General features: G+C 47.9%; 1 protein-coding gene and 1 long non-coding RNA gene across 3 annotated transcripts in view; one reads left to right on the top strand and one right to left on the bottom strand.

The window, feature by feature from the left end:
* The window catches only part of BOD1L1 (biorientation of chromosomes in cell division 1 like 1), a 53442-nt gene extending 42537 nt beyond the window's left edge, over positions 1–10905 (bottom strand). For both annotated transcript variants that reach the window (XM_045474528.1, XM_045474530.1), the window contains exons 1-2: positions 10530–10905; positions 4182–4306 (exon numbers count right to left, since the gene is read on the bottom strand). In XM_045474528.1, the coding sequence (XP_045330484.1) occupies positions 4182–4306; positions 10530–10760 (356 nt within the window). In that variant the 5' untranslated portion in view covers positions 10761–10905. The remainder of the gene's footprint in view (positions 1–4181; positions 4307–10529) is intronic.
* On the top strand, positions 5320–7187 carry LOC123596166. The gene is made up of 3 exons (XR_006711574.1): positions 5320–5385; positions 6348–6441; positions 7077–7187. It is a non-coding gene; the product is annotated as an uncharacterized LOC123596166 (long non-coding RNA).
* Positions 10906–12250: the final 1345 nt, after the last annotated feature.

The raw sequence follows: 12250 nt of genomic DNA, 5'->3' as shown, positions 1-12250 counted from the left end.
CTCGTTTTCTTTTTATTACATTATCTTCCTGCTGTAAAAACTGATGATTTATTCATTCAACAATCAGGTTACGAGTGTCTTCTCCGAAACAGGCACCGTGCTGGGGATCGGTCTGTTACAAATCAGACCTGGTTTCTGGTCTGGCGGGAGAGACAGACACGATTAAAATACCAGAGGGCAGGCACTATAAGACACCGTCTACTCTAGGAAAGAGGGGAATAGAGAAGTATTAAATATGTTTAAGGTGATCTGGGAATGCTTCACAAAGAGAAGACGCTTCCACTGAGCCTTGATTTCCATAGAAGCAAAGAGGAGGAAAGAGCTGAGAGATATACACGCAAGAGATGGGAGGAGCAAAGGGGGCGACACAGACTGAAATGTGCAGAAAATCACAAAAGCGTGAGTAAAATAAGAGGATGTGGATTTGTTTTAAGAAACGCACTTACACCTCGTTTCTTGCTAAAACAAAACAAAACAAAACCAACCACCTGAGGAGCCAACGTTTCTGGACAGTATTGGATGAGCCAGGGGCTGTCTCTTCCAGCTTCTAGGCCTCGGCTCTCTCCGCAGAACGGGGAGCCATCTCTCCTTATACTTGGCAATGCTATTTTTGAGTGCAGCTCTTTCTGAGTGGAGGATGGATTTGATTTCCATTTCCTGAGGTACCTTGCAGCCTTGTGATACTATAATTCTACTTATGTGGGCCATAGAGAAAAATGAGTCAACACCAGACAAAGTAGGTAACCTGCTTTTTAAAGTTCTAAGATAAAAAAAAAAAAATGCAAATCCTGCACACATCGTTACATCTGAGAGGTGCCTTTAACATGTAGCAGGTGTAAAAGAAACAAGGACAAGCAATCTTAAAAATGTTTTCAGGCACACCACAAAGGCACAGCATAAAAAATAAAACCCACTCACCCTAAGCCGATGTTTCTCTGCCTCTATTCCAGGCCCTCGTCTATTTCAGTCTAGTCTCCCGCGAGGTCAGCTCTGATCTTAAATCAAAGTGGGGGCCATCCTAATGAACACACTGCTCTTAGTGGGCCCACTCTAGTATGGTGTGGTCACAGCAGCCTCACCAGAGGGAGATGCTACAGCCTTGGACTCAAGGGCAAAGCCGAAATGCCAGTAGGTAGTATTTTCCTGATTAAAGCTACTTCCTTTTCCTTTCAAATTCTGTTCAGTTAAGATCATTATTTAGAGCTATCTGGCATTTTAGATTCTGTTGTTCAAATGAATGCATAAAAAGAACACTACTGAGAGGGGCCTGGGTGGCTCAGTGGGTTAAGCTTCTGATTCTTGATTTGGGCTCAGGTCACGATGTCACGGTCGTGAGATCGAGCCCCACGTTGGGCTCTGCGCTGAGCATGAAGCCTGCCTGGGATTCTCTCTCTCTCTCTCTCTCTCTCTGCCCCTCTCCCACTCGCAATCTCTCAAAATAAATAAACATTAAAAAAAATACCACTGGGGGCGCCTGGGTGGCGCAGTCGGTTAAGCGTCCGACTTCAGCCAGGTCACGATCTCACGGTCCGTGAGTTCGAGCCCCGCGTCGGGCTCTGGGCTGATGGCTCAGAGCCTGGAGCCTGCTTCCGATTCTGTGTCTCCCTCTCTCTCTGCCCCTCCCCCGTTCATGCTCTGTCTCTCTCTGTCTCAAAAATGAATAAAACATTAAAAAAAAAAATTAAAAAAAAAAAAAAAAAGAGAAAAAAAAAAAATACCACTGAGTCTGAAGATTAAGTTGAACCATTTGAAATTGCCGTATTTTTGTCCTACAAAAATGGGAAATTGTAGACGGTTCAGGCTAATGGTCAATTGAATATTTCTCAAAGTCTTCGTAGGAAAAACTGTTTGAAATTGTATGTATAGGGGCTGGTCCCTCTCTACAACAATAGCTGGACAACTAAATACTGTGGTATCTTTCCTTAAGGAAGCTTGAAAATGATATACTCAAGTGATATGTAACTTTACTCGGTAAGAGAATATTTTAATTAATGGGGCATCTGGGTGGTTTCGCTGGTTGAGCATCTGACTCTTGATTTCGGCTCAGGTCATGATCTCACAGTTTGTGAGTTCGAGCCCTGCTTCGGGCTCTGTGCTGACAGTGTGGAGCCTGCTTGGGATTCCCTCTCTCCCTCTCTCTCTGCCCTTCCCCAGCTCATGCTCTCTTTCTCTCTCAAATAAACATTTTTAAAAAAATAATAAATAACATAGCTAGCAGAGAATTTACAGATGTTAGTCTAAGAAGAGCAATTCCTGAATTATCCAAGGGAAGCTGTTTGTCCTGTTATAAAATGTCTCTGGAAGACAGGCGCGTGGGTGGCTCAGTCGGTTAAGCGCCAGACTTCGGCTCAGGTCACAATTCAGGGCTTGTGAGTTCGAGCCCCGCGTCGGGATCTGTGCTGACGGCTCAGAGCCCGAAGCCTGCTTCAGATTCTGTGTCTCCCTCTCTCTCTGCTCCTCCCCTGCTTGCGTGCGCTCTGTCTCTGTCTCTCTCTCTGTCGCCAAAACTGAATAAACATTAAAAAAAGAAATTTAAGTGTCTCTAGAAGATAGTTCCCAAGACCCAGGCTGGTGGTCACAAGAACCCTTCACTGCAATGTACAGCAACCCCTCACTAAGCATGATTCTGTGAAAGTGTCTTATAAGGGGGCTGTTAAGAATTGTTAAGTGCTTTCCATTTTACAGGGGTGAGAAAAGAATGAAGGACTGCTTCCCTCCTTGATAGGTTTTGCATGCTGAGGGGTAAATACAATGCCAGGAAATCTGCCTATGACTTCGGTCGCTCAACGTATGAAAAAAAAGAATGCACCTCCCCCACACCCCCCCAGTAAAAACTCTATGCTTTCGAAGGGATGTAATGGCTGGTTTGAAAAGGGGGGGCAGCTCCACCCTCTGTAATCGGGAGTGTTCTGTAGAAGCGAGGGCAGGCCCCGACCTTGCCCCGAGGTTTGCCCCACCCCCACCCCCTGCTATTCCGGCTCCTGGTCAGAAAAGCCTGGAAATGTCGGCAGCCACAGACCCTCGGGTTTTCAGGAAAGTCTTTGGCTTTTCCCATCAGGTATTAACTCTGCAGCTTTCCCTGGCGTCTTTTGACCTCTCGGGGACTGTTTTACAGGTTTCGCAAACATCCTTTAAAATGCAGACAACAAAGCTATTGTTAAATTTCCCTCGTCTCTTATTCAGTAGGAGACAGTCAGGGCCCCCAGGTTCCAGGTGTCTAGTATTACGTGTGGCTAAATGGGTCTTTGAGTCAGAGTGTGAAGCTTTGTTTGTGGGGCTTCCCCGGGGCCTGCACACCAGGCAGGCTTGCAGGGTTCCTACCCGGTTAGGGGGTTTGAAGAGGTGGGAGGTAGAAGATGAATTTGTTTAACTGTTTAAGAGTCACATTTCATTCTAAAAGATGAGCTTGAACGTAAATATTTGTCAAGAAAGGAAGACTGGGCACTCTTTAAATAACTCAGTCACCCCTTCCGCGGGGAGGGTGACGCAGGGATACGAGGTCCGGGTCTTCCTGTCTTGGCAAATATTTATATTCAAGAACAAGATGGTATTGTAAATCTGCTTTTCTGGGAACAAATATGATTTTTTTTAAAGGTCCCTCTAAACACTCCAGCTCTTCTCATTCTCTTTATCTTACCCAAAATGGCTCTGACAGGTCCAAACACACTTTCCTGCTTTTTTTTTTTTTTTTTTTTTTGGCTATATCATCACTAAGAAGCAGACTTAAAAGTCACAGTAAAGTGCAAAAGAAAAAAAAAAAAAAGAGGGGAGTCGTATTAGAAGACAGGAGACATGGCCTCAAATTAGGGGAAATTATTTTAACTGCCGTGATCTAGAATGCCTTTTTTACTTATCAAAGCAGAATAATAAAGCCTGATCTTTATGGGATATTCTGGCACTTACCAGCAATTAACATTATACCCTAGTATTTTGTTTCTGGAGTCACATTGGCATCCTGGTCCTTCAGGTATTTCCAAAGGTCTGCAGAAGTCAGACTGCTAAAATTCATGGGGAAATGTGGAGCGATTTGAGCCCCCTCTAAAACTGCACTGCGTCATCCTCGAAACAGCCAACCAGACGTGATAAAACGACATCTAGCTTCCACAAAATGGTCTCTGCCTTCCACAGAGCAGACTGACGCCTTCAAGCCTGCCTAGGGACTCTGGGTCTGGAAGACTTACTTGAGCACCTGCTGTCTAATGTTGTTTCTCAGCTGGTTCTTATTGAGGTGAGGACTCCATGTATGAGTTGCCAAGTGGTTCGCAACAAAGCTGTCAACCCGTTGTCTCAGGTTCTGATAGGCAGGCTGGGAAGGGGGGGGGGGGGAAAGACAAATGTTAAAAATCACAAGTGTTACATAATATCAATATTTCTAAGTCTCAGGAATTTGAGGATGCTTAACAGTGTTAACGTTTTTTAGATTACAGCATCAATGTGGCCACAAGGTTTCTCAGCTTAGGACCTTCCTGCTTCAGGATAACTGAGACATGCAAATACTGCTTATTTTGTCCAAGCCAAAATGTTTGGAGACAGGAGGACACAAAGAAGAAAGACATACCTCTCATCTGTAGACAAAGGACTCAAAAATCAGATACAAGTAACTATCTGGGTTAGATTAGCTTCAGATGATCTGGAGCCAAGAAAGGGAGGGGAGCAGAGGAATAAGTCTTTGCTGAGGATGTGGCATTTGAGTTGGACCCTCCGAGTTTCACAAAGCAGCTGGTCATTGGAGACGGAGAACTTGCACATACAGCCAACAATAGAAGCAGTGCAAGTGGATGAGAAAATGTGGGGTCAGGAGCATCTGGGAGCCTCCAAGTTGGTGGGGGAAGAGAATATAAAAAAGCAGAGATACGAGGTTGCAGACAGCCTGCGGCCACGGGCTGGAGGGCATCCCAGATGTGTAGACATCTGGGATTATGGGGTTGAGGACAGGAACTTACTGCACGTGAGCAGAGGGATATGCTATGGCTGAGCTTTCTGCCCAGTAATCTTCCGACAGGGAGAGACTAAAGAGACACACGATATACTTCGGAAAGGAGGCGGTAACTACAGTGATGAAGATGTGTACCGGGGGAGTGGAAACGGGCTGAACCAACACTGCAAGCAGGCATTCGATCTAACGTAAGCGGTGGTCCTCAACCAGAAGCGATTCTGCCTCCACCACCCCCACCCCAGGGCACTTTAGACAATGTCTGGAGACAGTTTTGGTGGCCACAACTCAGGGAGCTGCCACTGGCATCTTGTGCGTTGAGGGCAGGGATGCCGCTGAGTGCCCTAGAGTGCAGAGGGAACCCGAACAACAAAGGACGTTCCAGCCCAGAATGTCAACGGTGCTGAGGCTGAGAACCCCTAAGTTAAGGGAAGCAGGAGAGAGAACACATAGTATGTCACTTTTTTTTTTTTAAGTTTATTTTTGAGAAAGAGAAAAAGAGAGAGAGAGAGAGAACAGGGGAGGGGCAGAGAGAGGAAGACAGAGAATCCCAAGCAGGCTCCACTGTCAGCGCAGAGCCCGATGCTGGGCTCCAACTCGCAACCCGCGAGAGAACCGTGAGATCGTGACCTGAGCCAACATCAAGAGTCGGAAGCTTAAGTGACTGTGCCATCCCCGCATGTCACTTCTTAAAAGGACATGCCTAGGAGTGCTTGACCACCCTATCAGGACTGCACCCCTCCTTCCTAGAGCCTGCCCCCCAGCCCCCACCACTCGCGGTCTGTCACGTGGCTTTTCATGTAGTGGAGTGAGAGTCCCTGAATGGCCATACGGCTTCATCTGCTGTTTGTGGCTCCTAACCTTACCCTTCAAAGCCCGTAGTCCAGTGAAACATTCTCACGCCTTCAATCTTCTGTACCTACCATTCCCTCTACTCTCTATTTGGCAAACTTCTCGCCTTCAGAGCTCACCCTCATCTGTGATGTCACCCCTGGCTTTCCCCCATGTTCCTCCCATCCTGTGTACATACCCCCTTTCCAACAATGCTTGCCCTGTACTGTATTTTGGGGAGGGGGGTATTTATCTCTCCACTGAAGAGGAAGCCGGGTCCTCACATTCCCTTCATCTTTGTTTCCACATAGCTTCTCACACTGCTTGGCAGATAAGCAATTAAAAAAGTAGCTGTCCGCGGAGATGGCCAGATACCTATCTCAGGCACAGATGATAAGACTTCATCCCTTTGTGATGCCCCCTCATCCCTCCCAATTTCCAGACTTTTCCTGATTCCTATTTCCTGTCCTACAAGAAACACTCAGGGTCCCGTCTCACATCCCTCTCCATTTATCCAAAATCAACGTGAACTAAAACGAATTCTTTCTCCCCACTGACTCTAAAACATAACTCTTGTCTCCAGTATGCCCCAATCCCAGAACCACTGGACTCAAACATCATCACAAAGCATTCAGCACTCTTGCTGCCCCAAACAGCTCCAATCTGAACTACAACAGGTAAGTCTCCTTGTTGCCACATTCTCCTTTCAGTAAAAAGCCTAGTGACTTCAGCAATAGTTTGGATCCCATTACTCCTCTGAGAAGCTTTCCTTTTCCTCTTTTCTTCCTTTTCCAGTGCTCTGCTCAAAAGCCTTGGAGTCATCCTTGACTCCTCCCTTTCTCTTCCACCCCACCTCCAAACCTTTGGCAAATTCTGTCCACAGCAGCATCAAAATACACTCAGAATCTGACCACTTTCCACCCCCTTTACCGCCACCCCTCTGGTCCAAGGTGCTCTCATCTCTCTCGATTCCCAACCCATCTCCTTACTTCTGACCACTTGCCCACCTGAAGTCTATTTTTCACACAGTGGCTCGGGTTAATCTTCCAAAATTAGGGTCATCATATATTTATTGTCCAAACCACATCATGACGGAGTGTGAAGGGGACACCCTTAATAATTACACACCTAAACCCGACCCATCTAAAAGGGGAGTCAGACCACGTCCTTAGGCTCAGAAGGTGCCAATGGCTTCTCAGCTCCAGTAAAAGCCAGTTTCTTACCATGGCGTCCAAGGCCTGCCAGATCCATGAAGGGAGGGGGGACGGAGGGCCACTCCTATCTCACCTTCTGTCACTTTCTCCCTCACCAGGTCCTGCCTCAGGCCTTCCCACTGGCTGTGGTCTCTACTTAGAGCACTGAGCCCCACACAGCTGGCTGGATGGTCTCTTTGGCTCCTTCAGTGACGGCTCAAGTAACACCTTCTCGAAATCTTCCCCGGACAACTTACTGAAAACGAATCAGCAACCCTTCCCAACCTCACCCTGCTTTATTTCTTCCACAGAACCTATTACACGTTATCCCCTGTCTGCTTTTCGCTGCTGGGATGCAAGCTCCATAAAAGCAGGGAGGTTTTGTTCACTGCTGTATCCTGGCATCTGAACAGTGCTTTGTACATAATGAATATGTGTTGGGTGAGTAAGTTTATATACTCTGTCTTCAATATTCCTTTCAAATCTAAAAAGAAAAAAAAAAAAAAAAAAAAAAAAAAGAGGCAATAGTCACAGTGACCAGGAGCCACTTGTAACCGAGAAAGTATACAAAACTTGGCCTTTATTACCTGGGGAGAAAGGTGCCATATTTATTTGGTTGGTGAGTTCTCTGCCTGGGACAGAAGGACAGGCCTCTCTTGATCTTCCCTCTTCACACTCTCCAGGGTGACCTCAGAGCCAAGGGGTCAGAAACGGCAGGGATCTGAGAACTAGTAATCTACAGCAGAGGAGCCTCAGCCTTAGTTAGATCTTGGGATGACTAAGGTTCTCATTCTTTGGGTAGGAGGGCTGATTGGTTTGCTAAGGTCAGATCCCTCTCTTGGTTGGTTAGAGGCCATCAATAACCCCAGGGCAGTCTGGAGGGTTTTCTGGCCCGCGGGAATGCCAGCGGACTTTCGTACTTCTCATCTTGCTTTAACCACACTGGGCTGGAGGGTGGCTTTGCTCTTGGAGAGCTCCTGATAGGTGTCAAATGTCTTGATTCTTAAATATGCATGTGACTGACAAGCCAGTTACTGCTATAACCCTATAGATTCTGTACTGCAGGTCAGAGTTTGACATAAAGCAGGTCAGTCTTCAGGGTTCAATTATCAAAAGCACCATACCACAAATGGTCTCAATTACAAGTTGTTCTTACAGAGGAGATTCAACGGTTCCCTAAAAGTGATGCTCCTTTGCATGAACAGGGGATCTTACGTCTACTCTGACCCACTTATCACATGGAGAGGAATGTTAGGCTCAAAAGAAAACCTTGGCTTCTGTAGGATTTTTGAGACTTTCAAACTTGTCATATGTATGTATATATATATACATATATATGAAAAAGGATATAAAATGCTACACAACAAGAAGAAACACTTTAAATCAGATTAAAATCTGCATAATCATTAGTAAAGCTAAGGAACAGGAAGAGGGAGACACTCATGGGGGAAAGAGGAAAGAGAACCAGAACCAGGAGGCACAGAGGTAGAAGACAAGGAGGAAAAAGAGAGGAGGGGAGGCATCAGGAGTGAAGACAGAGGGAGAAAGCAAGCACAGGAGGGGTGAGGAAAGAATTTCCGCTGCACACAGGCATACTTTTCCGTCAGGGAAGGGGTATTATTTCAGTTCTCTAGTTTCCAACATTAAAACAAGGGACCTTGTTCTGCGGCCCCTGAAGTCCTTCCAACTGGGTATTAGGTTGAGCCACATGTAACTGCCTACAGTCGACCGTTTCCGAATGACGAAAGTTTCACTTTAATATGCACAGGTACATTTTTTCTTGGGAGAAGGTCCTGCCTTCATTAGATTGTCCAAGCAACCGCCCTCCCTTCCTTCCCACCAAGAAAGGTTTTCAGGCTCCACTTTGAGAGGATCTGGCAGGGGCATTACAAACACGTAACAATAACATTTAGTGGGGATGGGGGATGAAGAAAAATTTGAGCCTTAGGTGTTGCAGCGCCCCCTTTAGCATATTCACGTTTCCAATGTGCCTGCGCAAGGGTAACATAGAGATGTGGTTTCTCAGAACAGCAGAGTGAAATCTCTATTTGCCCGATACAAATAACCAGCGTCATCTACATAACACGTACCTGGATCTGTCTCATCTCCCATTTTTTTTTTTTTTTTTAAAAAAGGGCAACAGACATTATTTTCAAAAAGATGGCTGTGCATATTCCCTAAAACAAAGTGAGAAAACTATATACTTCCTACACAGATGAACATCTCCAAGTATCTTGAATTCTCTGTGGTGTAAAAACCCCAACACCCCGAAAAAGCACATTCTACTTCTGGTCCACGTGGTGGATCAGAGATCCCCAGATTCTCCAGAGGGTTTTCCCAGGGAAGACAGCAGAATCGTGTGCAGTTTCCATCAAATCCTGGTGGACAGAGTCACAAGGAAAAATCCGTGTAAGGATGCAAACACTCCTTGTCTCAAAGACATGAGGTTCCTCAGAAAATGTGAGGAATGTGTTGAGAAAACCCTCACCCCGTGCAAACTCCAATCTGAGGGACCCAACCAGATATAAGCCAAATACCCCAATTTCCTAATTGTTTCCAACTGAAGCTTCCTGCTTCAATCATTTCCCGAATTCCAGGCTCTGTGTTCCATCCTCCTCACTGATTGCTCTATCCTGGTTGTCCACTGCTCATTCTTTGCAGAATCAGCAAAGTGTACTCATTCCCGCTACCACCCCCTTTCACTCTGACATTTGGTACAAAATCCTTCCCCTTCCCAGCCCCTAACTCTTTGCATACAAGGAAGCACCTTGCTGACCTTTCCCCTCTTTCCCATTACTCTCCAGAACTCTCTTCTTTCCTGTCCTTCTTCCACTTCAATACCTGCTGTCACCTCTCCTCCAACCTTTCCTCACTGAATGGCTTGGTTCTCCCTATCCCCCTGCCCCTTGTCACTTCAGAGAAGTGACTTGGCCTGAGCCACCTTAATCAGGCAGTCAGCGGTGGAAACAAGAGTCTCAGTCTCTCTAGCCCACCTTTCCACCGTCCGGCTCTGTCTCCTTACCTCTGCACCCACGCACACAGTGACCAGCAATGCACAATGCTAATAATTTGATTCATTACCACTGGATTCCTCCAAAGGACACAGACATGAACCTTCCCGCCCCAAAATCTTCAAGAGAGCACGCAAAAATAACTTGGATACAAAGTAAACCACGAAAAAAAAAAAAAAAAAAAAGACCAGAGACGAAAGCCCTGTTAGCATTAGTGTTTCCAGACGAGTCTCCCGAAGAACCATGACTTAGTCTTGCTCACCACCATACTCCCCGCGTCTAAGCAGGGCAGGTGATTAACACGAGCCCGTTAAACGAACGAAAGGATCGGCGAATGAATGAACGCACCGAGCCTCGCACAGTGCCCGGCCCCTAGCAGCCGCTCAAAGAGGAAGCGGCTGCCCAGGGAACCTGGAGAGGGAGAGGCGCGCTCAGCAGGGGCCCCAGCTGGGGAAGTCGAGGCGCAGCCGGCCGACGGACGAGTGCGGGACACTGCCCGAGAGGGCCGCCCTCGGGGTCCTCCCCTTCGCCCTGCCCCCGCAGCCCCCGTGCGCCCCGAACCTTGGTGTCCACGTCGGCCAGGCAGTCCCTGCGGAACTGGTCGAAGAGCCCCTGGCTCTTGAGGTGGTTCACGATCATGGCCACGAGCTGCGGGTCCCCGGCGCCGGCCCCCGCGCCGCCCGCCGCACCCGGGCCAGCCCCGGGGCCCGGCGGCGGCGGCGGCGGCTGCGGCTGCGGCGGGGGAGGCGGCGGCGCCGGAGGAGGCGGCTGCGGCTGCGGGTTGGTGGCCATGGAGGCCTGGGCCGGGGAAGGCGCGGGCCCGGGCGGGCGGGCGCTCCTGGGAGGCGGCGGCTGCACCGGTCCCGCCGCCTGAGGGAAGCCAACGGGATGTTGTTACGGAACCAGCGGATCCAGAGCAACCCCGGAAGTGAAAGGGAACCAGGGGAAGAGAGGAAAAGGAGGTGACAATAGCAACGGAGGCTTGGCGACGGGAGCCGCGAGGGGCCAGTTTCGGCCGTCCGCGGGCGCCCTCGCGAGGCGCGCTTGCGGCGGAAGCGGCGGCGACCAGGCGCTGCGAGCCGCGGCGTCGGGGCCAAAGACCAAGGTCAGGAATCCGGGGTGGTCGGGCGTGCGAGCCACGCGACTCTCCGGGCCAGGGGGCCGACTGGGCGCCCGCGCGGCGCCGGCCGGGTTCCCTGCGCGGTGGCATTTAGGCCTGACGCCCTTGCTTCTCTTGCACGGAGCAGTCGAGATCCATAGTCGTTTATAATGCGAACCGTAGGTGGAAGTGCTTCTCTAAACTCTCCCAACCGTCTTCGCTCAGCCTACGATCCGGCCCAGTTTTCTTCCAAGCAGGTAGCTCCAGCCGCCTCCTGTCTTTCTTCCCCTCTCTCCCTCCGGTTTTTCCGTGGGCGTCCCCCCTCTTACTCCGAATGTGCCCGTGGTCTGGAACTCGCTCCATCCCAACAGCACCTTCCTGCCCGTGAAGGCAAGCCCCCAGGCTTTTAGTTTTAACGGTTTGTTATGGATTACTTTGATAGGAACAGGTAACGCTCCTGTAGCTCTCATGCAGCACTGTGTGCCCCGCATGGCCCTGAAAGCTTCTTATATGCATTAATTAGTTCAGTCTTTGGAACGACACTAAGCTACTAGGTCTTAGTACTGTCATCGGTCTGCAAATCAGGAAACGGAGGCCCTTGAGACGTTAAGTAAATTGCCTAAGGTTACACAGCAAGCAAATCAACCGATTCTAGACTAATCTATTTTTTAAAATTATTAGTACACAAAGTGAAATAAGTATTAACAAATTTTCGTAATTGTTTAGTAGAATGCAAAATTTATTGGAAAATACATCTTGGTTAAGCGGATACTGTTGCTTTTACAAATTCATTTGTCTGTGGATGAATAGGCTTCATTGTTGGAAGGAGAAAGGCTGAGCATGACTTCTGTTGTTATTTCTAGTTTTTATAGCTCTACGCCCTGAAAAACCGTGTTCATATAAACAAGTACATACCTGTGAATGGAGTCTTACTATAGCAATGTCACTCAATTCTTGATCTCAAAAAATTAGAGTTGATGACTTATGAGTTCGCTTACTCAATTCAGCCTCCTTCAATTTTGTTGAAAGCAAAGAATTGAAAGCCACCCGACTTGCCAAAGGATTTGTGTATCTAGTCCTTATTGTTCCACTTTTTCAGTTTCTGGGAAATATAACAAATAGGCTTAACAACAAATTAAATGACTATGAATTAGACTTTTTTTTTTTTTTTCAGTGAGATGTA

This window comes from Leopardus geoffroyi, chromosome B1 (genome assembly GCF_018350155.1).
Source record: "Leopardus geoffroyi isolate Oge1 chromosome B1, O.geoffroyi_Oge1_pat1.0, whole genome shotgun sequence".
NCBI lineage: Eukaryota > Metazoa > Chordata > Mammalia > Carnivora > Felidae > Leopardus > Leopardus geoffroyi.
Note: the sequence above shows the minus strand (reverse complement) of the source record. Positions and strands in the feature narration are given on the sequence as shown.